The 24,574-nt window shown below is 43.5% G+C and overlaps 1 protein-coding gene across 4 annotated transcripts in view; it reads right to left on the bottom strand.

Annotated features, from left to right (window-relative positions):
• ANO9 (anoctamin 9) overlaps positions 1 to 24,574 on the bottom strand; it is a 386,417-nt gene that overhangs the window by 166,659 nt on the left and 195,184 nt on the right. For all 4 annotated transcript variants that reach the window (XM_069223191.1, XM_069223192.1, XM_069223193.1 and 1 more), the window contains 3 exons: positions 22,817 to 22,951; positions 19,914 to 20,010; positions 12,253 to 12,313 (listed from right to left, as the gene is read on the bottom strand). In XM_069223191.1, the coding sequence (XP_069079292.1) occupies positions 12,253 to 12,313; positions 19,914 to 20,010; positions 22,817 to 22,951 (293 nt within the window). The remainder of the gene's footprint in view (positions 1 to 12,252; positions 12,314 to 19,913; positions 20,011 to 22,816; positions 22,952 to 24,574) is intronic.

Genomic DNA, 24,574 nt, shown 5'->3' with positions numbered 1-24,574 from the left:
GAAGAGGGCGACCTTAAAACATATGTGATGTAGGAAAGTCACTCTTTTTGGCATGGTGACCCCCCAGTTTTTGCCTGTCTATCAGTGTGTTTTGACTGTTTTCACTGGGATCCTGCTAACCAGGACCCCAGGGATTGTGCTCTCTCCTCTAACTTGTGTTGCTTTGGTACCCTTTACACCCCACAATTGGCATACTGGTGTACCCCTGTAAATCCCTAGTATATGGTACTTAGGTACCTAGGGCATTGGTACATCAGGGGTCCCCCATGGGCTCCAGAATGTATTATGCCACCCATGGGAGCCCATGCAAACGGTGTTTGCAAGCCTGCCATTGCAGCCTGCATGAAAAGGTGCATGCACCGTTTCACTGCTGGTCACAGCACCAGGTCACTGCAAGTCACCCCTATGGTATGGCCTCCTAGCCAAGAGGTCAGGGTGCAGGTTCCTGTGTGTAAGGGCACCCCTGCATGAGCAGAGGTGCCCCTAAGAACTCTAGTTCCAATGTAGTGGACTTTGTAAATGTGGTTAAACCATTTTATCCATGTACTGGCAACACTACCTGTGTCCAGCTACATAATGGTAACTCCGAACCTAGGCATGTTTAGTATCAAACATGTCAGAATCATACCCCAATACTAATACCAGTATTGGTGGCATGATTCCATGCACTCTGGGCACACCTTAGAGGACCCACCTTAGAGGACCAGTCTTCCAGGGTCTTTGGGCAGCCTTTCAGACAGGTTTCTTCTCTCCTGCTGCTTGACCAGCAGAAGAAGGAAAAGGCAGTACAAAGGATTTCCTGTGGGAGAGTGAGGCAACATCCTCTCCGTTGGAAATAGGTGTTACAAGTCTGGGGAGGGGTAGCCTCCTCACGCAACTGGCTTGCTTTGAATGTCACATTTGGTGCCCTATTTGTATAATCCGGTATGCACCAGTCCAGGGACCACCAGTCCCTGCTCTGGTGCGAAACTACACAAAGGAAAGGGGAATGACCACTACCCTATCCATCACCATCCCAGGCGTGGTGCCCAGAGCTCCTCCAGGTGGCCACATGATTCTGCTATCATGGAAGCACGATATGCAGTGGCCCATAGGAGCATCTGGTTGGTCAGGACAGGTGACTGACATCAGTGACCCCCTGTGCTAGGTGGTCACCGTGCAGAGTGACCAAACTGACTGTTAGGGCTATTTAGGGACTCCCTTGCTGGTGGGTCCCCACATTCGGCATGCATGACTCCACCAGGACTCCTCTGCATCAAACTCTTCTGCTCCTGGCCACTGGAACTGCTGCTGGACTTCGCAGGAACCAAACAAGCCTGCAACTCCTGAGATGACCTCGCCTTTCAACATTGTTTCTTTGGCTCCTTCCAGTAATTGCAACATTTTCATGGCTGTGCATCCTCTGGCCCCGGTCTCCAGCACTTCATCCCTGCAAGGACAGTCTCTCTCCTTTGCTGCTCCAGCAACGTGGGACACCTCTTCAGATGTGCTGACTGGGCCTCACTGCAACTTACTGTACCTGCTGCCAGCGGGTTGCCTGTGGGGGTTACAACTGCTTTTGCTGGCTCTTCCAGCTGCTCAGGGTCAGCCTGGACTCCACTCCAAGGGCCGAGTCCCCTGGACCTTGCTGGTCCTCTTCTTCTCTGCAAATCCTTTTCTTTCCAGATTTGCTTTTGCCAAGGCTTGTTGGAGGTCCTCCTGACCATCTACGACCCCGCGACCGGTGTGGGACATCATCTGCATGACTTCAATTACCTCCCTGCAGCTCATGAGCTCCACAGCTGATCTTCATCTTCCCCCATCAACCTGGATCTTTATCCGCAGAAGGGTGGGTAGTGGCTCCTGCCCCACCTGGACACTCCTGCATGGACTGGACTCTGACCCCTTCTCTTGCAGGTCCTCTTCTTCCAGAATCCACCATTGGGTTCCACTGGACTGGTCCTGGTCTTGAAATCTTCCATTTTCAAGTCCCCTTGTTAGTCTTTGGGAAGACCAGATAACTTACTTCTGCTCTCCTGGTCGCTGGGAGTCACCTAGGTACTCATTTGTTGGGCTCCCGAGTTCTCCCAGCTCCCTTCCAACTATTCCACATCCTTAGGTTGGGGACCTAACTTCACATTCCACTATTTTAATATATGGTTTAGACCCCCTATAGGGCCCAAGCTATTTTCTGCTATTTCTTGCCAATACTTGTTTTTCCATGCTAATTCCTAATACTTACTGTGTATATATAGTGTATACTTACCTCCAGTTGGGGGACTGCCTATAAGTAATGTAGTTCAGTGTTACTGTAACAAAGTACTTTTATTTTTGCAGCACTGTGTGGTTCCTTTCATGTGTGATAAGTTAGTGTGTGACTTCTGTGGTATTGCAAGTGCTTTACACTCCTCCTAGATAAGTCTTGTCTGCTCATCACACCTACTACTAGAGAGCCCTGGCTTCCTAGATACTGTCTGACTAACTAATAGGGGTTGCCTGGAACTGGTATAGTGTGGACACCAGGTGTCCACCACACACCAGGCCAGCTTCTTACATATTGTCTCCCTTATTAAAGCAGGACTAAAGATAGATGACAGAGAGGAAGACATAGCAGGGGATATTCAGAGGATACACAGGTACCCATTTAGGAGAAACCCGAACAAAAGTAAAACACGGAAAATCTTTGTAAACTTCCAGACTTACACCTTTAAAGAAATGATCCTGCTAAAAGCATCAAAACTGAAATTGTTGAGAGGGAAGGACTTCTTCTTTGAGATTAGATCAGATTCATCACGAGTGACCATAACCAGGCAATGGGAGCTGGAAGGCGTCTATAGGAGTTTAAAAGTTTAGGCGCAACGGCTCAGCTAAGATTTCCTGCCTCTTTGTGGGTTATGTAAATAATAAGGTGCACATTTTGAAGGACCAGAAAGAAGCAGATGAGTTACTTGTAGTTGTCAAGAGGGGAAGCCCTGATAATTAAGAGGTCCTCTCTCCTGGAAATAGAAAGAAAACACCTAATCATTTTTCTTTTTGGCTTTTATTTTTAATGCGTATCTCTTTGTTGAGTAATGTTTGTATTTGGTCAGGGTTCTCTGTGTGAAGGGTGTTTTTGTTTCTGTTTTAGCCAGGTCATTTTTATGGCGCTCTAAAACAGGACTAACATCTAGTCCATGTGGAATCAGGGGAGGGTTCTCCGAGGGTGGGTGGGGTGGGGGCACAGGTATGGGTGGTGTGGGGAGCAGTGGGGAAAAAGGAAAGAAAAGATACTCAAACCCCTTAGTCAGACCTTTGGTTGGTGTATTAAATGAGTAGCTAAGATAAGATAATGACCAGGGAGGAAGGGTTGGACTGAATCAGATAATGTCATGGAATGTTAAATGGGTTGCATACGAGAGGGAAGAGGGATAAGATTTTACAATGTTTAATGGATTCACCAGCACACATACTAATTGTACAAGAAACGTACTTGACTAAAGCTGAATGTGTACATTTATTCAGGTCGGAAAAGTGAGCTGAATGCTTTGTTTGTACAGAGAAAAGTTTTAATACAAATGAGGTAGCTATATTGGTGAAGCAGCAGGTTAAAGCGGCTATTTTGGAAGTTGTGACAGATAAAATTGTGAGGTAGATCATAACAAAATTCCAACTGCAAGATAGAAATGTTGCACTAGTAGGGTTTTATGGTCGAATTGTGACAATACTGAACTACTTAAGGCGTCTTTTTCCAGACTGTTTTAATGGCAGGGGATTTTAATGTGGTTCTAAACAACAAATTAGATATGTCTACCAGAAGCAGGCCGATAGGGGCTCCTAATCCCCATGCGTATCTTAAGAGTATGATGAAACAGCTAGGGTTGTGTGATATATGGGGACAATGAGTTGGGGCGCAACAGGGTTTTTCTTTTTACAATAAAAAGTATGGTCATGCTTTACAGATAGATTACTTCCTTGTTGACCAGGGGTTAAAAGAAGCTGTCCAAGATAATGGTTATCTGGCCGCCCACTTATCTGACCATTTGGCGGTAGTATTAATGATCAAAAGTACTTTGAAAAGAGAGGCTTAGGGATGTTATCTTTGATCATTCACTATTGCTGGAGGGCGGCTTGGTCTCCCACCTCCGCACAGAGACGGAAGAATTTTTTAAGACAAACATGGGATCAGCGCCCTTGATCGTGGTTTGAGGCTGTAATAAGAGGAAAAATCACAAGCCTCAGGAGTTTCAGAAATAAGTAGTATAAAAAAGATATGGGCCATTTAGAGACAGAAATGGCCAAAGTAGAGAAACAACTGGTAGCCAGCCACAATATATGGAAGAAAGAGTTTCATTGGAAAAAATATTGCTATAGTGGAGGGTTCACTTAGATGAACTACTACAGTCTAGGATCAAGAAGAGATGGGAAGCCAGTAAGCTTACCCACTTCGAGTATGGAGAGTGCAGGGAAGCTGCTAGCTTAGAAGAGCAAGGTGGATCAAGTCAGGAATGTTATTAAAGAGATTGATAGTTTACAGATCGGGAGAAATGGACAAGTAGTTCAGAGACAGCCTTCCAGATTTTTTTTTAAGGGCTATATCCTGAAGAGGTAACAGTTATTGAGAAGGAGGTGAAAATCTGGCTGAGGGCAATTGATTTGCCTAGTCTTGCACCCAGGGAACAGGTTCTTCTGAACCAGCAAATAACTCAGGTAGGGGTAAGGGTGGTTTTGAGGTCTAGCAAAAGAGGCAAAGCGGCAGTTCCAGATGGTATACCAGCAGAGTTGTATAAGGCCTTGTGAGATTCTAGTCTACTGGTTATGACAGCTTTGTTTTGGGAGAACTAACCTTCAACCTTATAGGTGCAATCGATTTGGTCCCAGCCTATAGTGCTCGCTTGACACAACAAAGGCCTTTGATAGAGTTAACTGGACCTATTTGACTACAATCATAAAACAGCATAACATGGGAGAAACGTTTTGCAGTGTGATTGGCTTGATCTATCAAGACCCATCCATGAGAATTTTAGTGAATGGGAACCTAACCTCTCCTTTCAAAATATCTAGAGGACCTAGACAAGGCTGCCCTCTGTGTCCATCGCTATTCAATTAGTACACTGAACCTCTTGCTACTAGGATTAAGCAGGACCCTTCAACCAGTCCCTTTTGTTGTTTTGGAAGGGAGGAAAAAGGTGTCACCCTATGCCGACGACCTTATGGTCTACTCAGCTGACTCATCAATAGCTCTCCCTGCTATATTGGAGATTGCAACTAAATTTGGCAAGGCCTTGGGGTATTCTGTCAAAGCAGGGGAAACTGAGATTATGGTTTGGAACCGGAGGAGGGATAACCCTTTACTCAAAAATGAGATTAGATATTTGGGGTTAAAGATTATGCAAGATATTAATAAAATCCGAGAGGTAAATCTTGAGAATGCTTTGGTGGAGACAAGTAAGCTGATGTAGAGGTGGGCTCATCTCACTCTGATGATCTTTGGCAGAAATAATATAGTGAAAATGGTGATCTTGCCTAAATTTAGTTTTCTCTTTAACTCAATCCCACTAGACCTGAGAAAGACATGACTAGCGAAAATACAGCAGGCAATAAACTCTTTTATTTGGGCATATAAGAAGTCGAGGACTGCCTGGGAAAAATTGCATAGGAGAGAAAAGGGACTCTCCTTGCCAGATATGCAATACTACACCTGGGCCTTTCAATTGAAGAATGCAAGGATTCTTTTAAATCTCCAGACTGTTTGGAGATTGGGTATGTGTTCAAAACTATGTTAGAAGGAGTTAAAAGGATGGCAACGCACTTTCTGTTTTAATTTGGAGACCCAAAGTATTTCAAAAAGGCGAAGTTGAAAGTTAACTCCTACATCGGATGCCCAGGCAACCCGGAGTGCATGAAAGATAAACTGGCTCTACTCAAAAAACGTCAGGCTTTGAATCATGGGGCAACGTCTCCTGGAACAGCAGTTTGCTTTCCTGGGAGGAGCTAATTTAGATAATGGGAGGGAACTTCTCAAGATTCAAGTACTTATAATTGAAAAGCTAGGAGCAGAGCATTTGAGGGGACTTGAGATCTATGAATCATCTGGAAGAACAACTATCGGGGAAACCCCCAGGGAAGAAGGAAGTAGCAATCTGGTACTGGGAAATCTTAGAGACCTTGGACGGGGATTTCAAGCTGCCAGAAGAATTCTGGGTAGGATGCTTGCATGCACACTTTATTTACCATTGTGAAACGAGTTTTTAAAAATAAATCATCTTTTCTCTATCGATGGAGCTTTATTATCGCCGCATAAGATATCGAAGATGTTGAAAGCGGCATTGCCAAATGTGCCAAATGTGGGTTCGAAAATGAAACAGACATTCACATATTTATGGAGTTCCCAGAAATACAGATATTTTGGAAGAATGTGGGTAAGACGATTTCAGTCATTGCTGGGGTGGACATTAACGCTAGTATCTCTTTGATTATTTTTGGGATAGCAGATGGGACGGAAGTGATATGTGACAATATAAAAAAGCTGCTTTTCTATCCTATGGTTCTGGCCAGAAGAGAAATATGGCAAAAGTCGGTGGGTGATACGTCTCCATGTTACTCAGACTGGCTTGATGCACTTTTATACATTTCAAGGATGGACACTGCGGGGGGAGCTGCTAAGAGGGAAATGTTGAGGAAGCCATTGATGAGGTGGTTTGGGGAACAGTAGGATTTATAAGGGAGGAAAGCAGTGAGTAACTTGTAAGTCTGATGATTACACCTTCTTAGCTTTCTTCACTGCGTATATAAAGTGGCTCCCGAACTCGGACAGGGTGAGAGAGAAGAAGCCTCCTTGGTCACAGATTTTCTTAAACGAAAATAGAAGGCTCAAAATTTGATTAAGAGAAGATCTGGAGCCTGAGGTGAATGAGGACAAAAAAGAAATCTTCCTTTCCTTTCCTGCTCGTCGTCACCCTTGTAGCAGAGAGACACCAGACACCAGCAGCATCTTGATGAGTTTTTCGGCATTGAGTCACGTCCCACTAATTTTTAATTTTGCCAGCCCCACCTGACTATAACTCTCGACCTTGCCTTTCAATGATTATGATCTCACATATGACATCACACATGACCTGTTCTATAACATCATTGATGACATTACTGGGCATGGCAGGGCCACGAGTCATAGTTATTATATATATAAAAGTGACAAAATAACATATTGAGACTGGTATTAATTATGGAATTCATAAAAAGTTAATGGAAATAAATGTATTGTTGGGAATACAACCTTCATTGTGACTGATTATAATCGTATAACTGGTACCTTAAGAGTGCAATTTTGAATACAGTGGTGGCTGAATTAGAGGGGACTGCATGTCCTAGAATGCTTAGAGAAACACCCTTTACACAAGTGATCGTGTGACTTTTTCACTAAGGTAAAAGATAGTGTTGAGAGTCTACTATTCAGCCAGAAACAAAATCAGTTGAGGTGGAAATACATTGACTTTCCAAGTATGCTTTTGACAATAATTTTTATAACACTGACACAAGTGTGTTTGGTATATTTTTTTGTCCTTTGCTAACAATACTAGATATTCCCATTGACCCATCGCTTGTGCCCATTGCCTCGCTGGACACTCTTGTGATTGATGCATGTGCAGCCTTGCATGTGGCACTATTGCTATACATGAAGCCATCATCCCCAACAATTTAATTACTGTTCTCACCTGAAGAGGATATCCTGTCTAAAAAAGAAGCAGCAATCTCTGGAATACCCTCACCGTATCTTGTGTAGGCTTTCTCTGTGATGGAATATAACACAGCCCCTATAAAAGGTCGGATCTGCTATGACACAAGATGCAACCTTTTAGTACTTAGTGTGAGCTCTTGCCTGTGTAACAAGGACACTGCTGCATGAGTGTGGACACAAAATTGTTCTTGGCTGTCACTCTTCATCAGTCACCCAGGTAAGGAAAGAGGTGAATGGGCTTTTTGCACAGGTGTGTAGCTGCCAGCACTAGACACTACATAAATATTCTTGGGTCAGTTGTGACCCATAAAGGGTAGAACTTTGAATTGATAGTGTTCTGCACTAACCTCAGAGCGCAGGGAGGATTGATGCATATCATCTGTAGGGAAGTGGAAGTATGTGACCTTCATGTCAAGGGTTGCCATGTGAACCCCTGTTGTGGAGCAATGGAATGACGTCCTGTATGGTGTTCATTTTAAAGCACTCCGTCAGGATGTCGCAGTTTTACAGTCTTGATGTCTAGGATAGGCCACAGAGCTCCATTCTTTTTAGGGATGAGGAAGTACAGGGAGTGGTCTCCTTGGCCCTGCTATTGAGCTGTTGTCCAACTTGATAGTATCTTTGGGGATGAGTGTTTGTACTTCCTCCTGCAATAGTTGTAGGTGGCCTCAAAGCATTATGTGGTAATGAGGTGTGAGGGTTTGTGGAAAGGTTTAAAACTACAGGCAGCACCCCTATTATACCACTTAGAGAACTCCTTTGTATAAGGTTCTTTTTTCCCATTGTTCAAGAAATAACCTTAATCTTATTTTAGCGGGCTTTGTGTATTCAGTAGAGTCACACTTGCAGGAGCCACCTCTACCATTGCCGCTGCCATTTCCACAGTGGCCTCCTCTTCTGGAGGACTTGAGTCCCTGCGTGCCCTGAAAGGACTGCAGCTGTTGAGATCACTCTTGGGTAGGAGCAGATAATGATCTGGGACACCCTTTTGCCTTCTGCTTGAGGAAAGCAGACCTGGGTGTTTGGGGTCTGTAAAGTACCCATGTCCTTAGCAGTTATTTATCTTTTTTCAAGCATAAATCTGACTGGAGGCCAAACAGATGCTCCTTACAGGCCAAACAAATGTTCCCCATTATACAGGTTGAACTAATGCAAGACACTTTGAGCCAGGAGGGTAGTGTGTTAATCTCCTTGGAGGCAGTGTCAGTGAAGTCCAGGACACACCAAATATTGGTTTAAGATATTACATTCCTCTCCGTGAAGAGTTCTTGTCCTCTCTTGCAATAACTCCTCTCAATGATAACAAGTGCAAAAGTAGTCCTACTGAATTGCCAATCTTTCACTAAGTTGCTGCGCCTTGTCTGGAGGAGCAGCATCCCCAGTTGTTTGAGCACAACCTCTCCATCTAGCTGTGTGTGCAACAAGAGTTAGGTGGTACATGGGCCCTGGTGTAAACCAGGTCGTCTGGGCTGGCTTATACATTTTTTTAGTCCGTGGAGTTATACCCGGTCCTTGAAGTTGTCCACACTGCACTTGGTCAAGCTTTTCACCATGGGCAAGTACTCAGCAGTCATCAAGAAAGGGGGGCTATAGAGAAGAAATTAAACAGTCCAGTACAAGTCCCCCCCCCATGCCTAACTGTGCCCCCACGCATAACTGTAAACAAAACAGTGTGCAGCTCCTTTGGTCTACCAACACTGCAATGGGGTGAGTGGAATCCAAGCAGTCATTGAGGACATCCTTTACAGGGTGCACTGACACTCACCCACCAAAGTGTCATATATTATCAGCGGGTTGCGATTCTCTTTGGGTGGGCATTGCAAAACCCAACGGGCATCCTCCAGGGGGCTCATTGCCAGAGATCTTATAATCTCTCTTGCCAGTGTTAATAGTGCCCTTCTTTGTACTTTGTAGGGGATGTGACAGAATGGAAATGTGCTTAAGGCTAAAATGGGCTGTTGGCTGCCTAATTTCAAATGTATTATTAGAGGTAACCCATGACAAAGTTAAAAATATCATGTGAACCGTTATGGGGAATAATGAGTCCTAGGTTCAATGTGGTGGTCAACATGTTTCTTGTCTTTTGTGCCCTAAATGAGTTAGCGGCAATTCTTCAGGACCAATAGTTAGTGCCCTAATCTACTCAGGACTGGATATATTTGATTGTGCTTCATTTGATACAAATGAAGACATCTATTATGAAAATATAAAGGGCAATTCTCACACTGGAACTTGTATACCCATGTGACCCGTTTTGTGAATTAAATATGCCTCTTGGAGTGTCAGACATCTTGTCCAGACATTCTAAGCCATGCGGTGCTTAATCTTATGGTGTTGCACCATCCTTAGAATCACTATGTAGTATGCAGTGGTGTCATCTCTGGTGGAGGGGAAGGCCTCAACATGATAGGGCTCTATATCAGTACCCTCTTGTGGTCTACGTGATAGTCCTACCAAGGATTATAACATTGTTAGGTTGTCACTGAGTTGCGAGGATCACAGAGGTATCCTGGGAGTCAGTGTGGCTTGATGTAATAGATAGCTCTAGTGACTAAAGAGGTGATGATGTGCGAGGCTGGGGAATTGGTGTGTGAGGTTGCGGCTGAGGTTGTGGTCTAGGAAGAGGGATCTGCAGTCAGAACTGGTGGCCTTGTCCCAACCTTTTTTGGAGTTGGACAGAACTCTACTTCCTACGACATTTTCTCCTCAAAAGTGAGCTTTGTCCTCTTCCCTGTCTGATGTGCCTGAAGGACCTCCCATTTTGAGATTAGAATCCTCAAAGTCCTCGGTTCTGAATAGGTTCAGTTAATTGGATCGGTCTCAATGCTGCATTTTTTGGTGGACCAAGTGGCGTTCACGGGGAGATCAAATAGTCCTTTTGCACTTGAACAGCTTGAAAAGGTAGACTCCTTGCGCTCTGGAGACAGGCAAAGGTTACCCAATGATGATCGAACCATGGAAATTTGTTGTTAAATTTAGGTCAAAATTGGAAAGGTGTTTTCACCATCAGACCTTCCCTCCACAGTCATTAGCTGTGTCATGCCGGTTCAAAGTCAACTCTCACGTGGTCACCGATTTTCAACAGTTCTGGAACATCTGAACCCAATGGTGTGAAAAAACAATCGAAGTTGGATTCTTTGCCCTGCTGCATTAAGGGATAAGGAAGACGTCTGATGGCTTCTTGGGACCAAAGCTTTTTGGTAGAAAAACAGCTTGCAAACATTCGAGTCCAACACTAGATGGCAGAAGGATGCAGGGTATGTGTGTCTACAACCAAACATTTTATGAACACAAAGGAATTAACAAGAACCAGAACGCTATGAGATAAATCAATGCACTCAAATAAATTCGTATTGAATAGGCCATTTAACAAAGTTGTTTTCCCTCGGTCACATCCTTACAATATGGATTCTGTGAGACAGAAAGCAGTGTTTTCCCATCGGATACGCTGTAGTGTAGTAATACATATGTGAATCTGAAAATAAATGTGGCTCAATAACACATTAATTAGAGTAACTGTACAAATAAATACACATTCACACATTTATTAGTATAATGCCACTGACAAATTCGACATACATGGGTACCAAAAACCTTTGCAACATGCAGTGGCTCTGAAAGACCATTAGAACTAGGTAATAATCAACTACATGTCAGGAGTCTTGAAGAAAGCATGTCATGCATCTTACCTACCCTCAGTGGCGTAACAGAGGCCCCCGCATCCCCATGGAGTTCATTTAGGGGTCGCCAAGGGCCGCATTTGCGACCCCTGGCTTGCCCCTTGCGACCCCTGGCATGTCCTTACAGGTGGCAGAATCAGTGTCAGGAAGACAGGGGAACTGTCCTTATGGACGTTGGTTGGGGCTCCACTTCCTTGTTTTCTTGCAAGTTTTTATTACACTAATAGTGTATGATATCATAGTATATTAATCACTATTAGTGTAATACAGAATGGAGTACAATTAGCTATGACTCTCCCTGGCAGCCAAGGTGAGTAAAACAATAATTTAAGTTGTATGGTGTGTGCATGCTTGTGGGTGAGAGTGTGTAAATGTGTGTTTTTATGTGTAAGCAAGTTGTGGGTGAAAGTAAAGGTCCAATGGCATGTGATGTCACTTCCGCTACCCCTGCATTTTGGTGAGTTGACGTTCATGCGCCTCCCCCTCGGTGCGGGGGGCCCAGGAGCTCCAGGTGTCCATCTTAGCACTGCACCCTGGCCTGAGCGCTCCCAAGTGAGTCTGGATGGGCCCCCTCCATGTTCTTTACAGGGGGACCCCCTAAAGTTTCTTTGCGCCACTGCCTACCCCTGAGGCACCAACCCGTTGGGAAGTTTGCAGACTTACATGAAGGCCAATCTGCAAATGGCCTGCTAGAGCTATATAGAAACTATATTTCAATACAAAGTACCTAAAACTGACATCAAGGTATGCAGGTGCACTTAAGCACCCAGATGAGGAGATGGTGATCGCAGATGCCATCACAACCCAATGCAGAAAAAATGAATTCCAAACTCTGTCGTCCGTCGCAAACCCTGAGTGGAATCAGACAGGAGCACTTACCCCAGACTGCCATGAACATGGCAAAGAAGACCGTTCCTTCATTATCAAATAAATGCGTCACCTTGAGGAAAAAGAAAAAGAACACAGGAGTTACCAGAAGCAGAGGAGCCAAAAACGAATGAGAAGGAGGAGAGGTTCAAATAAGTAGGAAGTCAAGGAAGCAACAGCCAATGGGAGGAAAAACATGTCAGACTATATTAGGCGGAGAGGGCTAGCAAGACATAATATGCTATTTTACGTAGGCTGGTTGTAGAGCAGTGCTCATTCTCTGCAATGCCCTCATGGATTTACACATTTTAGAGTCCTCTCCAGGCTTTTCCTGGAAATTCTCAAGGAGAATTTAATGTTAAGGACAAAAAGAAGTGGGAGCAAAAGTAAAACAGACTATTGAGGGCACCTCTTCAGGGTTCATGCTTATCGAGAATGTGGCCTCTGCTGAGCATACAGTTGTTCTTTTGTGCAAAGTGGGTGCTGGCACACATGCAAGTGGCAGGGAACTTGTTTGCCAAAATCTTTCAAACGGTTTCTTCTAATTTAATTAATTACTAGGACCGTTTTTATTTCAACCTGAAGGTGTCTCCTGGATAAGTGTGGGTACAGAGATGATTCATAAAAAATGTGTTACATGATATTTCCTCCAAGTTACATGGTTGACATTAGTGCATATAGGCATAAGTAAGAGATTCTGTAACTGGGATCCTTGGACTGAAAAGCCTAGGTTGAGCTTCAATATTTTGGGAAATCTGGAGAAAGAACCTTGTTGAATGAGTGCAGGGTGAATTTTATGTGAATGTTTTTTTTTTTTGCCAAGGTGTTTTGGGGACTCCCCATTGGTACACGTTTGGGTTGGCTACAGGGTATGGATGTGGTTTTTGCCCTACAGGCATCAAGTCTTCCAATTTTAAGGTGGGATGACATCAAAGCTTCATTCTAATTTTACCTGGAAACAGGAGTTTGGACGTTTTGACAGATGGAGGTAGAGCAAGTTAGTGTACTTGAGACATGAGTTGATGGTGGGTCCCATTACGGTGAAGCTGTGGTGAGGATGAAGGGCAAGAAGAGTCAGCAAAGCAATATATTGGTGGGATGTTCTGACATCAAAACAAATCAAATCTCGTACTTGAGAGTCATTTTTGAGTCAAAATATAAATGGTAGCGCTTAGGTGGATGAACGGTTGATGCTGATTTTGGCACTGAAGATCTCAAGTTTTGCATTCAGTAAGCTTCAAGAAACTTCGTGCCATCCATGATGCAGTGCCAGTGAGGTAGGTTTCTAAGGCCCTGGATTTTTTTTGTTTGTTTGTGAGGTGCAGATGATGGTCACTGCCACGTACACATACGTGGTATATTAGGACTAGGGAGGTGTTGAGACTTTTGCTACGTTTGAGAAATGATGGATGTTCTGTTTATGTTTATGTGATTTTAATATTGCTTCGGAAATAATCTTTTCAAATTTATCCAATTGCACTGAACTACTGAATTGTATTGAATTTGACTCATACCTGATCTGGGGAGTTGAATTTTGTACTTGCACTTTGCCCACATTGTGGAGGGATTATATTTTAGAGCACGCTTTGGGGCACTGTATTCTTTGCAATAGAGGACATTTCCTCACTTCCAGTTGGGCATTTTTTACTGGCCACAGGTCAGAGAAGGCAGCGCTCTGGTTGTTTTGCCATGCTGCCTTCTCCCCTTTCACACCAGCATTTAAGGAATTCAGATGCGCGGACGCGCATCCCACAGTGACTGCACATCCCATAGTGACTGCATATCCCACAGTGACCAGTACCTATCCTGGTAGAAGGAGCTTTTAAGGGGCTTTCTGCTCTATTCAATTTTATGTGATTTTAGTGTTGCTTCTGAAATAATATTTTTAAATTTATCCCATTGCACTGAGCTGCTGAATTGTATTGAATTTGACTCATACCTGATCTGGGGAATTGAATTTTGCACTTGTACTTTGCCCGCATTATGGAGGTATTACATCACCAGAGTATGCTTTGGGGCACTATATTCTTTGCAATAGAGGACGATTCCTCACTTATGGTCGGCCATTTTTTACTGGCCACAGGTCAGAGAAGGCAGCGCTCTAGTTGTTTTGCCATGCTCCCTTCTCCCCTTCACACTGGCATTTGAGGAAGTCACGTGTGCCGATGGGCAGCAGGCTAGAGAAGAGTTATTTTGTAATAAGATTCTCAATAGCAAGAACCCAGCCAAAGATATTTTCTCTATCATTAATAGTTTAACTCTATCAGTCTCGACTAAACCAGCGGAGTTATCAAATGTTCCCTGCAATAAAATTGAAGATTTTTTGTAGATGAAATCAATCCTATTTCTGTCGAGTTCCAGCCTACTGCTACATCTGCCGTGTCAGCCGGCCCGCTTTACTGTGAAGTAGAGCATTGCTCCCAGTTCTTAGTGAACTGACTCTGCTGGACTTTTCGCCCTTTGCCGTCTTTAGCGCGGCTGTGAAATCTGGTTCACCAGATGACCCCCTCAATTCTGACACAATTTTTAAATTGCATGAGGCTGTTCTCACTCGTCTCTTAATAAAATGCTAATCTCTCACTGTCTTTGGCCACTGTTCCCCAGGCCTGGAAGCAGGCCAAATTGATTCCTCTACTGAAAAAGCCATTTCTTGATCCTTCCTACCCAAGCAACTACAGTCCTACTTCTCGTCTCCTGTTTCTATCCAAGTTGGTAGAAAAATATGTTAACAAACTCTTGACTGAGTTTTTAGAAACAAATCACACCTTGGATATTTCCCAAAATGGGTTTAGATCCATCATAGTTCTGAGTCAGCTCTTTTGGCAGTGACTGAGTCACTGAGCAGAATGGTGGACGAAGGCGGCTGTGCAGCCCTTATTCCTTTTGGACCCAAGTGCCGCCTTCAACACTGTCTCTCACAAGGTGCTGTACCATGCTCCTCTGTGATATTGGGATTTGTGGTAAGGCTTTGGCCTGGTTCACTTCTTTCGTTAGTGACCATTTTTTCCATTTCATCCTGCTCCTTTCGCTTCCTCTTCCAGACACTTGCAGCATGGGGTCGCAAAGGGCTCCTCGTTGAGCACTACTCCAGTTAACATATATGTTAGCTCTGTGGCAGAATTGGTGAGGCACTTTGGGATGTCTGTTATCTCATCTGCTGATGATACTTAGCTTCTCTTCTTTTCTGCTGACTCCTTGAAAAACGTACCGAAGTATCAAGACGTCTCCACTTTTCAGAGATGTATGCTATCGACGGCTGGCTGGATGGCAGACAATTTTCTGAAACTGAACTCTAGTAAAACAGAGATGTAGCTGTTCAGTAAACATAACCAATCATGGGGATACTCCTGGTGGCCGGAGCGCTTGGGACCCCCTCCCTCACCTAAAACAACTGTGAAAAGTTTGGGAATCTGGGTGGACAACTCCTTCAACTTTGAGATGCAAGTAACCACTCTGGGGGCACCTGTTTTGGCATGTTGAGAGGATTGAAACCCATTTTGGCCAATTTCAACCTCATATTCCCCAACTGATCATTCAATCCCTCATCTTTTCGCACTTGGACTACTGAAATATATTGTATCAAGGCAGTAAAATATCTGTTCCTAAGAGACTACAGTTGGTCCAATACGCGGCAGCTAAATTGTTGTTTTCTCTCCCCAAGTTCTGTCCCCCCTGGGGACTGCTTTACAAACTCCATTGGCTCCCTATTGAGAGACGCATACAATTTAAAGCTCTCACTACGTCACACAAGATCATGAATACTCTGGTGCTCCTATTCTCTTTGATCTAATGCAACCCTATCTCCCTAAGAGGGCACTGCGCTTGGCTCGGCTCAGCTCAACTGGGTGCCTATTCCATGGTTCCAAAGGAAAAGAGCTGTGGCTGCTTTGTTTGAGTATTAGCCCCAGACCTCTGCAACAATCTGCCCCTTGAGCTAAGGAATATTCAGAGCCATTTGGATTTTATCAAAAGCTCAAAACCTGGCTCTTTGACTACTGGAGATCCGTTATCTTCTCTCCTCTTTCCCGGGTAGTTTTACTTGGTTTGGTGGGTAGTGCTGGGAAGCCCTTTGCTGGGGCAGGTATGCGCTCTATACATTTTATTAACATAACATAACATAACATAACATGGTTTCTTGGTCTGAAGTGTTGAAGGCTATGCTGAGATCTAGCCATGTTCAGAATATTAACTATAGATAGCCTGAGAAAGGTTTAGTTATTGATCATGCTGCTGGGCAGCAAACATTTTCTGATTTTGGTAAGGTGTTCCTGGGTAAGGAGCTGTCACGTATACTTCCGAGTATGGCATTACTGTTGTTTAGGGGGTTATTATCAATGAGAAAGTAGGCATTTGCAGGTTTGTATTCTCAGAGTCTAATTTGTAAATGTTTTTCTTATTGTTCTGAAGGTCTTGGTGTGTTTCAGGGATTTTGTTGATGAAGTTTGATAGTTCATCACATTATTTCGGGGCACTAGAATCTTACTACCATGGCATGTGGACTATCTGGAGTTTATAAGAGAAGAAGCCCCACCCTAAATCAGTGAGGCTCCCTCCCCACAAAACTCACACTTCCACTGCCTCATTTAGAGTCTGGAGCACCACCAAGTTTCCAACAATGGAGCTCAGCTGGCTCCATCAGTGGAACTCTTTAACTGATGGCACACCTTCCACACGACACATCTTTATAAGGCATTCCGACATATGCTGGTCCTACCCAGCACTGCCATGTGAGGCACGTGTGTGAGTTAAGGTGCATGAAGAGTGAACGCAAGATGGAAAGGCCTGAGAAAGAAGGTGAAGGAAGCAATGCCATGCTGAATCTAGAGAAAGTAGAAAAAGAAAAGATGAGGAGAGAGAAATATAAATAGGATCAAGCCTCTATATTACAACATTTAAAAAGATTCCTGATTTGCTGCACCACAAATACCGTCAGAGTAATAAAATGGGTTAACTGTTCAGATGTTGAGTAGTACACCAAAGAAACTACTCATTTTCCACAAATCAGAAAGTAGATACAATTTTATTCACTACTACGTGAAATGGTAGATGTTGTGCAAAAAGTGCATCATTGTAAAAACAGTCTAAGATTAAATGAGACCATGTTTCAGGGACCATGTTTATCCTATGCATTCTGCAGAATCTAGCTAAAGTGAAGTCTTCTGTTTCCAGTCTTGGATGACATATTCACTGTGACTAGAGACTAAAGTTGCACCTAAGGGATTAAGGATAACAAGGTAACAATGATCTGGGGTTGCTTCGAGGTGGATTGACACATGGTTTTGCAAGGGCAGAGACAAATGAAAATGGCGGAATTATGCTTTAGTACATGTATCAGTGATTACGTATTAGCATAAGTATTCTAAGGCCCTCACTCCACATTCAACAGAACATTTGATGAGGTAAGTTTGCACCCAGAATTAAAAATACCAGGAGATTGATAATTTGGGGATGTAGAGTTTGTTTTTCAGTTGCTCCTCTGTAGAATAGGGAATTACCTAGTTAACACATGTTTTCACACCAACCTCCAAAATTAATTACTGGCCATTTTCCAGAGAAAAATTCCACCAGTGAGTGATATTAATGCAAGTGCAATTACTGTTTTACTCAGTGTTGTGATGAAGTATTGTCTCCTGGATCGCTCTGAAATTTTTGCACCCCGCATTAGGTTCATCCTAGTAAGCTGAAGATTTTTGATCCACACCTCAACACACACAACAACCTTGTGTGATTGCAGGATCATTTTTATGACATGGCCTGAGACCCAGGGTGGGGCTCAGTAGTCTGAAAGGACACACTACGTGCACTCCTCTTGCCAAGTGTAATTACTGTCAGCTCGCAGGGCTGTAGAAGACAGTTGAGGCAGTGATGCAGTTTGCAGCGGCAAGGCAGGCTTTTTTTACTTGTCTATGCTGGGGATAGACAGCTACTGGTTTGTACCACCTTTTTAAAATTGGGCTGCTACTCCCCTGTAACTGAATCCTTTGCCCAGTCATGTGTGACTTGGATGTCACACGTATATACTTGTCTGCGTGTGCACAAGAGATGTGTCGAGCTTGTATGAAACATGTGGCCATAGCCACAGTAGAATCCATTTTTATTTGTGGCATTATTGCGGTACGTAAGATGGAGGATTGTAGAGAGCCCAGACAGCAGATAAAAATTTCAGGACTTCTCCAGGTTCAGGGTCAAAAGCCTAGAAACGTCAACCAAGGCTTCCTGGAGAGCAATGCCTGGACCCTGCTTTAAGGGAGACAACTAGATGACTGCCCTGGTGGGGCATTGGTGGTGCCCTTGGTTGAGGGAGACACTGATAAAAAGCAAAGGTGCCGTAAAGAAGCATAGGTGGGAAGAGCCAAAGACACCCAATGCTGCACCAGAAAACAACTGGCATCGCCCTTTGAGAGTGAGGCCCAGGAGTAACTTAAAAGTCTCCGCAGTGCAAGAAGAATGGTGTATGCCGTGGATGCAGGGTACAGAAGAAATCAACTATGTCCAAAAATCAGCTGAGAAACCAAGCACCAGGAGCCACTAGTTGATAAGAGAAATTAAATGCTGCCTGCAAACCCCAGAGAGGATAAACAAGATCACCAAAGGAGAACAGTATCTATATAGAGAGGGTCCATGTACTCCCTGTTACAACTAGGGGTGGGCACCTAGATTTTCTGAGTGGTGTGATTTGTATTTAAGACCAAGGAAGAACTCAAACTGCAAGATCAGCCGAGCCTTGAGCACCACAACTCCATCACAATCACAAATGGTTACAGGTGCTGCACCTTCTTACCTATACCACCATGCACAAATCATATATGCGAACCATGCAACAGTCAGCTGTGCTCAGGCAAGATCACTGCTCACTGGTCTTTGAGGGCCGTCTGTTGCACTGTTGTTGGATCAGTGCTTCCTCAGAGAACACAAGTACTACCTGCACCACCCGACAATCTAATGGACTACAAAAAGTACTGCGCAATCTGTGAGAACCCAAAAGGAGGGACCAAAGTTCAAGAGGAGACAATCCCAAGCACTGGCTCACAACAAGGCCGGCCTCCCCAACGACTTACTCTTCCATGGTCCGGCAAGGGAGAATCACAGAGAGTAATTGCGGATTGTTTCACAAGTAGCATCACAGAAGGATGTCCTACAGTAACAGCCTAAGCTGTCTCCCACTAACCACAGAAAGTTACTATTAATCCTGTAAAAATTGCTTCTTTCTGAGATATTGCATACAGCCTTATGTTGTGTGTGATTTGAGTGAAGCACTTCTTTTTCAGACTTATGCAATGACTGGACACTGAGTTACTGACTTGAATGAGTCGATGTGCAGAGTTCTGAGTTTATATTCCCACACCGCCTCCCTGAGTAAACTTGGAATGCTTGACCCTTGGGGTCAAGCGCGAAATGGGTGTACTTGGTGCTCAGTTTGGGGCCTAAAAAATAAGACCCCATGACACCAGTGGACATCTCAATTTGAACCCAGTAACCCCTGTCTGTCCTGGGATTCCTGAAAAAGCTCCTGCATTTGTATCAATGCCCCTTTACCAGTCACCCCAGTAACAAGCCCTCCCTTTTTACTACTCAATCATGTATACTTATGCTAGAATTACAGCAAACTATAAGCCAGTGTGTACATTTGCAACATGCATCTAGCCAATAACTTTGCTCAAAATTGTTAATACCTTAGCATAGGTGCATGTGTCTGAGAGCGCCCAGTATGGGCAATGTGGTTCACATCGCGGGCACATGATGGTCGAGTTGGCTTGGCAGATCTCTTTACTGGTGGAGGAAACAAAGAATATGTGTCAAGTGCATGGTTTCTTGGTTTTTCTACAGGCACCCTGCCTCCTTCTGATCCGCCCATCTCTTTTTTGTCTTAGCCACAGTATTGATTCATTTTCAACCATTAATAACCTTTTTTTCCATTTCTTCACCTACACGTCTAAGTCTTTTCACCTTCTCAGTTCTCATTTGTATATCCTCTATCCTTCTTGTGTACAAATTACTATGCACTTTATACTTTACACACCTAATTGCTCTCACATGTACTCCCTGACGTGTCTAACTGCCCTCTTTTTTCCCTTCTGCCATGTCCGTCTTATTTTTTATTTTCACTTTCAACCATTTTCCCACTATCTTTAGAGCCAGTCTCTCAAATCATCATTCAGGGTCATCTTCATTATGCCATCAACCTCAAGTTAAACCCTATGAATGCATACAAAAACACTTGGCCAGTGCGGTAGAGGGGGAATTACATAGATATTAAAAACTATTAAATATAAAATAAAATAAGATTAATTGTTACTTGTGAATGAGGTTTCTTGAGAAGGGCATGAGAAGGTGATGCTGGACAGGTTTAGATTTGTCTAGGGAAATACTTCTACACAGACAAAGACCATGGAGTTCAGGTGATGGGGATACACATTTTATTTTAAATGTGAGCTAAGCAAGCCTGGACTCGGTTTCCAACCATTTCCCTGCCAGAGTTTCACCTACTGATTGATCCCCTGAAACTACATAACTAAGTGATGCAGTCCCTGTCAAAAGCATTAAGTGATCTCTCCAACCACCATAGCTCCTCTGCAAGCCATTCACAATTCTCCCCAAGTGAAGGCCCTACTCATCACTCCACTGCTAAAGAAGCCATGCTAGACTATGTGATCCTGATTCATTGTTGAGCCTTTACCAGCCTTTGAGCCCCAGGCAAGACCAAACAGAGAGTGGTAACATGCCTTTTACAGTACAACACAGAGAGACATGGTCTGCCACACCTATTAATCTGACAGAGGTACAGATACATCCATCTGGAGGTGGTCAATGACTTCCTCCCGACGACAGACAACAGTGGCACTGTACAATGTTCAGCGGCCGTTTACATGGTAGACCACAGCTCACTTCTCTGCATTGTCCTCTAATTTGTGTGACTGAACGTAAAGGTCTGTAAATGTGTTTCCTCATTTTATTCCAGTTGCACTTAGGTCATGCAGATAGGTGACTTCCAGTCCCAACCCTGCTCATGTTAATTTGGAGCCTATCAGGACTCCATCCATTCCCCAGCGATTTTGTGGAACCACTGAAGGACCTGATAGATAGCAGGCTGCTGTGATTCAATACACCAGAAAACCAATGACACCCTGAGGTGTCATCAGAGACAATGCTCATTAAATACAGAAATTCTCTTAGTGATTGAGGCGTGAGGCCTAAAGGTCTGCCACCAGCCAGTAAGACCTGACCACTGGCTTTTTGTTCCAGGAAGGACAGGCTCTGATGTCCAGTTATGGATATACTTCCTAGCAGACAATAATATCACTTCCTGCCTAGTCCTGATTTCTTCACATTCTAACGTCAAGCAATCCCAGACTTCCAACAATGCATTCTGAGCCAGCAGCTTAAAAAAAATAATCGCTGTGGTCCTGTTTTGTACCTGATGTCCCCTTTGCGAAGTTACCATGGAACTGAAAATACTGAAATTCCTCAAACATCTCAGCTAACACTAGGTAAGACATAGCCCACTGAATCAATATCTTTCTGCGCCCGACTCAATATAGCACTAAATAGTATCTATATTTAATGAGACACTATCTATGTAAATTTAAACCAAAGCACCTAGCACATTCAAACTCAAACAAACTGCAACACGTCTCCTGACTTTACCTGCAGTGATCGGTACGTAAGGTAAGTCCTTCATGAATTACCCAAAATAACTCAATCTATCTCCATTACACAGTCATCTCATGCCACACTCTCCCTATTACCCAGCCATCTCACACCTCACTATCACTATTACCCAGTCATCTACCTCCTCACAGTTCTACCTTATTCACTTCTATCATTTACCTCACTACCCCAGCTCTTTTTACTATTATCACTAGATAGCACCATAATCCCATTACCTCTGCTCCATTTCCGCATGACATTACACAAACATTAAAATCATTTAGCTGAAAAGCATTTCATTTTAAACATTCAGTGTGAAAACATTCCGAAGAAAAAAGTTAGAAACGTTATATTTGCTAACTACTAAAGAATACTAACCAGGATGAGGACCCAAACTGGATTAAACTGCACCAGTATAGTACACCTGGTCAGTAGAAGCAATGACAAGACAAGGTAAGAGCCCAGGGTGACCTCGTAAAAAGCAGTTTTTAATGTTTTTCAAACCTTTTGAAATAGATGTATTCAAGCAAAATATAAATGACATAGCTAGTCAACAATTAAGAAATTAATATTTCCAACTAAATAGATGTAAGTATATATATATCTTTGTATGGATAGATATCATTTAGTTAAAAGTGTTTAAGCACACTTCCTATCCTAAAGGGTGACAGAGGTGAATTTAAATCACAAGATACAGAATACTTTTTATATATTATATAAAGTGATAAAAACGATTGTGCTAGCAGATCTTCTAATCATTCAATGTTGGCCCATGCATCTATTTTATCACTATCCCTCCGATATGTATCAACTTTTGCGATTGAAAGTTTACTCGTCATGCATCATACACTGAATCATTATTATTATTGATAGAGCTTAATTTGCCAAAATACAGTGACCTTTCCTGCTCCTAAAAGGTCTCACGCACCTGATCTGACTCGAGCTGAAGTGGACCAATCCATAGAGGAAGACAATGATCCCTACTATGGCAGCAGGGAACAGCATGATGGTGTACCAGCCAAGCCAGGCAAAGTAGAGGGCGACTTTCTCCCCAAAATAATCTCTGCAACACAAAGTCACATAATGTGGTTAACCTTCAGGACATGTAAATGTCACCTCTTAGCAATCCTAATAGCCACTGAAGGGGTTTGATTAAACACAGTAGTTAATTCATTCACATTAGGTCTGCATACTAACAATAACAGTTTAAGAGTGTCTAAATATATTTTCAGCGGGTTTAGCTGACTTTGAAAACATGTAAGTCATAATACAGTGTTAGCCTGAAAGGTGAGGGAGTCCTGATATTGTAATACATACACATTACGGCTTTTTATCGCCATAAGATACCACTGTGAGATATATTCACTCTGATTCCTTGTCACTACTTTAACAAGGTCTGTCTCCAATTGGTGTTACCCTATAAGTATGATAGTAAGAAGGGTTGTTCCAGTGGTGGGCTTCCTTACCACTGTTCTAGAGGTTTGGTTTTGTTCCCATGGAGGGGTCCTTACCGAGCACAGCATAGTTTGGCCCCCACTGGCACTCCCTTGTTGCAGAGATTCAGTTTTGTTCTTAGTAGGCTTCCTTCTTCCTGATGAGGACTGTGGTTGGTACTGCTAAGGCTTCGGTATCACTGCTATAGAAAGGGCTTTGTCCCCATTGCGGTCTTTATTGTGAATTAGAGCAGTGAGTTTAACAGCATTGAGACTTCCTTATTGATAATATAGGGACTGTAGTTTATTCTGTTGGATGGTTAAATAAGGGGCTTTATCCTTATTGTGGCCTCCTCATTACAATGCTAAAAAAATGAGTTAAACACTGTTGGTCCTCGGTATCACTATTGATAGTATAGGGATAGCACTGTTCACATTTGGTATTCATTATTACTAATATAGAAATTGTGGTTTGGTCCCAATGGGGATTCCATAGCCCTAATAATTGACAAAAAGCTGCTGCGACACCACTGGTGAAAACACCTTCATTAGGTCCTAGTAATTCAATCAATCAATCAATCAAAAAATTGATTAAGCGTGCTACTTAACCAGTAGGGTCTCAAGGCGCTGTGGGGGAGGGGGAAGTAGAAAAAAGGGGGGGATGCCGATTTACTGTTAAAAAAACCAAGTCTTGAGGTGTTTTCTGAAGGTCAGGAAGTCCTGGTTCTTGCGTAGGTTGGTGGGGAGGGAGTTCCAGGTCTTGGAGACAAGGTAGGCGAAGAATCTGCCTCCGGAGGTGGTGCGAAGGATACGGGGGACGGTGGCGAGGGCGAGGTCAGCCAATCAGAGAATACGAGTGGGTGTGTGGAAGTTCACTCGTTCGTTGAGGTAGACTGGTCCAGTGTTGTGGAGGGATTTGTGGGCGTGGACGAGGAATTTGAAAGTGATCCTTTTGCTGATGGGTAGCCAGTGAAGGAGTCTGAGGTGGGCAGAGATGTGTTAGTGGCATGGGAGGTTCAGGATGAGCTGTGCGGCTGCGTTCTGGATCCGCTGCAGTTTCTGTTGAAGCTTAACTGTGGTACCAGCGTAGAGGGTGTTCCTGTAGTCTAGTCTGCTGCTGATGAGAGCATTGGTGATGGTTTTCCTGGTTTCTATAGGAATCCATTTGAAGGTCTTATGCAGCATGCAGAGGGTGTTGAAACAGGAGGAAGTTATAGAGTTGGTTTGCTGGGTCATGGAGAGAGAGGAGTCTA

Source organism: Pleurodeles waltl, chromosome 3_1 (genome assembly GCF_031143425.1).
Source record: "Pleurodeles waltl isolate 20211129_DDA chromosome 3_1, aPleWal1.hap1.20221129, whole genome shotgun sequence".
In the NCBI taxonomy this organism is placed as follows: Eukaryota; Metazoa; Chordata; class Amphibia; order Caudata; family Salamandridae; genus Pleurodeles; species Pleurodeles waltl.
Note: the sequence above shows the minus strand (reverse complement) of the source record. Positions and strands in the feature narration are given on the sequence as shown.